Source organism: Elephantulus edwardii, unplaced genomic scaffold (assembly GCF_000299155.1).
Source record: "Elephantulus edwardii isolate Elephantulus edwardi_28Jun2011 unplaced genomic scaffold, EleEdw1.0 scaffold00096, whole genome shotgun sequence".
In the NCBI taxonomy this organism is placed as follows: domain Eukaryota; kingdom Metazoa; phylum Chordata; class Mammalia; order Macroscelidea; family Macroscelididae; genus Elephantulus; species Elephantulus edwardii.
The window spans coordinates 586,064-590,197 of NW_006399846.1; the positions used below are offsets into that span (position 1 = coordinate 586,064).

Sequence of the window (4,134 nt, forward strand, 5' to 3'; positions counted from 1 at the left end):
TTGCTTGGCTTCACAGTCTACACTCTTGGCACCAGTAGCCAGGAAATTAAAAGGTGCATTGCCATGGGAAAGTCTGCTGTTAGGGACCTCTCCAAATTACTGAAGAGCAATGGTGTCTCTCTGGAGACTAAGGTGTGTCTGATACAGGCCATGGTCTTTGCAATCACTTGTTATACATCAGAAGTTTGGATAGTGACAAGGAGGACAGAAGGAGAACTGATGCCTTTGAGCTGTGGTGCTGGAGAAGAGTATTGAGAGTACCATTGACTGCTAGGAAAACCAACAGTTTCAGCCCGGAAAGGGTAAAACTGGCTGGCTCTTTGGAGGCAAGGATTCTGAAGCTCCATCTAACATACTTTGGACATATTGTAAGAAGAGACCAGTCCTTGGAGCAGGACATTATGCTGGAGAGGGTGGAGGGACAGCACAGAAGGGGAAGGCCCTCTTTGAGGTGGATTGATTCAGTGACTGGGGTAATTGGGATGGGAGTGTCAGAGAAAGTGTGATTGGCACAGGATAGAGCAGGGTATAGAGCTGTTGTACATAGGGTCGCTATGAGTCGCAAGCAACTCGACGGCACATAACAACAACAACATGGTTGCAGGACAGATTACTAGAGCCATCCACCCTGCCCCATCAACATTCCTGTGTCTCTGAGACCCTCCACATCCAGACTCTTCCGTGGACAGCATCTTTGCTGGTTAGAACACCTAAAAATTCTTGACTTTTTTACCGTAAAGAACAATCCAAACAACAAGTGTGAGACCATAAAAGTGGATTAGTTACAATGTCTCTATTCTCTTTTGTCACCTATCTGTATGCATTTTGGCACACATGGATTTCTTCAGCCCTCATTTTTCCCCTATTTATTCCCTTAATGATGGGAAGAGACAAAGAAACAGGATGAGAATTCTTGACCCAAACATCTAGGATAGCCTTCTAATCTTGTGTGGATAATATTTCTCTACCTTTTCTTAACAAATGTCTTTTTCTTTCTCTCTTTACAAATTCTCTCTCTCTCTCTGACAGTGCTTTATTCTACCAGATAAAGAGCCTTGGATGCACTATGGATACAAATATTTACCATTTAACCAAACAGTCAGTGATTTAAACCTACAAACTATGTAAGAAGGAGATGTAGTAATCTGCCTCACTAAAAACTTTAAAAAAAAAAACAAAAGTCTCTTTTGTAGCTCTGAATTAGCTCAACTTTTCACAAGTCTGCACCTTCACCTACTATCAAGTTTCTTTAGGCCTTTTAGGCCCCAGACCCCAGCATGAGCAATTTCTTTCTTCCAAAAAATGTATCTTGCAAAGATTCAATCATTCTGATAAAATTCTAAAACTCTTCAAATCCTTCCTGTCTCTCTTCAGAAATTTACTCATAGATAGACAATTTTGGTACCAATTGTCTAAAACACTCTTATAACTCACTCCTGGCAAGAAGGAGAAGCATTCACATCATGACCTGTAATATGTCTTTTTCAAATACCAATCCAGGATCATAAATATTCACTGGATTTTGGTTTTCCCTTAGGATTTGTGCGTCTGTCTGGAGGAGTTGGACCCTGCTCAGGGCAAGTGGAAGTGAATTCAGGAGGAGACTGGACTCCAGTGTCTGATGTGAACTTCACTTTCCCTACTGCCCATGTCATCTGTGCAGAGCTGGGATGTGGAAAAGCTGCATCTATCCTGGGGAACATGTCTTTCAGAAAAGCTAATGAAAAGGTCTGGACTGAACACTTCCAGTGTGAGGGACAAGAATCTTATCTCTACTTTTGCCCCAAAGTGGCCTATCCTGAAGGTTCTTTATCCCATGGTGGGGCTGTCCACATTGTCTGTTTAGGTGAGACTCAGAGTAGATCTTTAAATCTGCTCACATATGCTGTTGAAGGAGGAACCAACAATGTTGTGCTAAAATCTGTCTTCTTCTACCAGAATTCACAGAAGTTCGGCTCATGAACAACGACAGCTCTCAATGTGAGGGACAAGTGGAGATGAGGATTTCTGGAGTATGGAAACCACTCTGTGCCTCTCACTGGAGCATGGCTAATGCCAATGTAGTCTGTCGTCAGCTCAACTGTGGAGTTGCCCTCTCTATCACAACAGGAGCATATTTTGAGGGAAGAAGAGATCAGGTCTGGAAATACCGATTTCACTGCTCAGGAGTTGAGTCCTTTGTATGGAATTGTCCTGTGACTCTCCTGGGTGCTTCTGCATGTACCCCTGGAAACACAGCCTCTGTAGTCTGTTCAGGTAAGAGAAAAGTAAGGACTCACTGGTATTTGGTTCCTAAATGGAATGTCCCCAAGAGCAGAGAGAGGGAAATATGACATAAAAAGAGAGCCATGGTACTGGTTACCAGGGAACCAGCCATTAGGCACTGAAATATGGCTGGTTCTCATTCTTCACTTATTTTTCAACTCAGTGTACAATTCAATCATCTATAAGACAGACACATTAAAGTAACCCAAGATAACAAAAAGGTTATTAACAACCCTCTAGAAGTCACCTGCATACCACAACAGTCAAAATGTTCTCCCTCCTCTCCAAACAAAATCACTTTCTTACCTTCTGCTACAAGAGAATCTCTTTACCAGTGTTTTGACTTTACATAAAATCATGCAGGTTATTTTATCTAGTCTTACTTCGTTCAGTCAATATTTTGTTTCTGATTCATCCAAGTAATTCTTCACATCACTATTTCATATTATTGTGGAAACTATTTAGAATAATAATCAGATGACAGCACACTGATCTTATTCAACTGGTGGTATTGATTGGTTTCCAGTCTTTGACTACTAAATCATCCTGCTACAAATTATTGTGATAATAAGATTTTTTAATAAATATGCTCTTTATTCCTTTATATCTAAAAATGTACACACCTTGAAAATGAGGTCTAAACACAATGGGGAAGTGCTCCAGTGAGGTTTTCCTGCCTGCTCTCCTGTCCTATATCCTTGGCCTTGGACTGTAACAGAGTCACAAGCAGAAAAACTCCAATAAACAGGTCTGGCACTTTCATACCTCAGGAACAGTTTGTAGAAAGATACTCTTTTCAAGATATCCAAATGGAGAGTTAAACCTGCCCAAGCAACCTTCTGCAGAAGTAAAAGTCTTGCTGAGAAAAAGAAGGGAGTGGGGGAGATATCTAAATGGAAGTTGAACAAGAATTTGTGTTGAAAATAGATGTAGTCACTACTGAGCAATAGCTTGGTGCAAGTATATATGGCCAACTGACTGGAAGAGATTCCTATTTATTCACACTCCAAAAAAAAGGTGACCCAACAGAGTGGGGAAATTATCAAACAATATCAGTAATATCATACACTAGAAAAATTCTGTTAAAGATTATCCAGAAAAGACTTTAATAGTACATTGACTGAGAACTACCAGAAATACAAGCTGGGTTTAGAAGAGGTCATGGCACTAGAGACATTATTGCCAATGTCAGATGGATCTTGGCAGAAAGCAAAGAGTACCAGAAGAATATCTATCTGTATTACATTGACTATGCAAAGGCACTCAGCTGTGTGGATCACAATAAATTGTGGCTAACCTTGAGAAAATGGGAATCTCAGAACACTTGATCATACAAAACCTACACTTTGGACCAAGAAGCAGTCCTCAGAAGAGAGCAAGGAAACCATGCATGATTCAAAAATCAGCAAAGGAGTGTGTCAGAACTGCATTCTGTCCCCATATCTTTCAATCTGTATGAAGAACATATCATTTGGGAAGCAGGGTTTTATGAAGAGGAGTGTGGCATCAAGATTGGAGGAAGGTTCATAAACAACCTATGGTACACAGATGAAACAATGTTGCTTGCTGAAGCTGAAGACCTGAAGCACTTGCTGCAAAAGGTAGAGGACTATAATCTTCGATATATATTGAAGTTCAACATCAAGAAGACAAAGATTTTTACCAATGGAGAAGAGATTGAGGTTGTGAGCAATTATAGTTTGCTCAGATCCACAATCAACACTCTTAACACCAGCAATCAGGAAATCAAAAGACTAATTGCATTGGGGAAATCTGCTGTCAGAGACCTCACCAGAGTGCTGAAAAACAACGATGTCACTCTAGATACAAAGGTGTACTTAATCAAGGCCCTGGCCTTCTCAATTATTT

At 40.6% G+C, this 4,134-nt stretch overlaps 1 protein-coding gene across 1 annotated transcript in view; it reads left to right on the top strand.

Moving 5' to 3' along the window:
* LOC102863260 overlaps positions 1–4,134 on the top strand; it is a 475,179-nt gene that overhangs the window by 451,629 nt on the left and 19,416 nt on the right. Inside the window, exons 34-35 of the mRNA XM_006891348.1 lie at positions 1,501–1,846; positions 1,939–2,256. Of these exons, the coding sequence (XP_006891410.1) occupies positions 1,501–1,846; positions 1,939–2,256 (664 nt within the window). The remainder of the gene's footprint in view (positions 1–1,500; positions 1,847–1,938; positions 2,257–4,134) is intronic.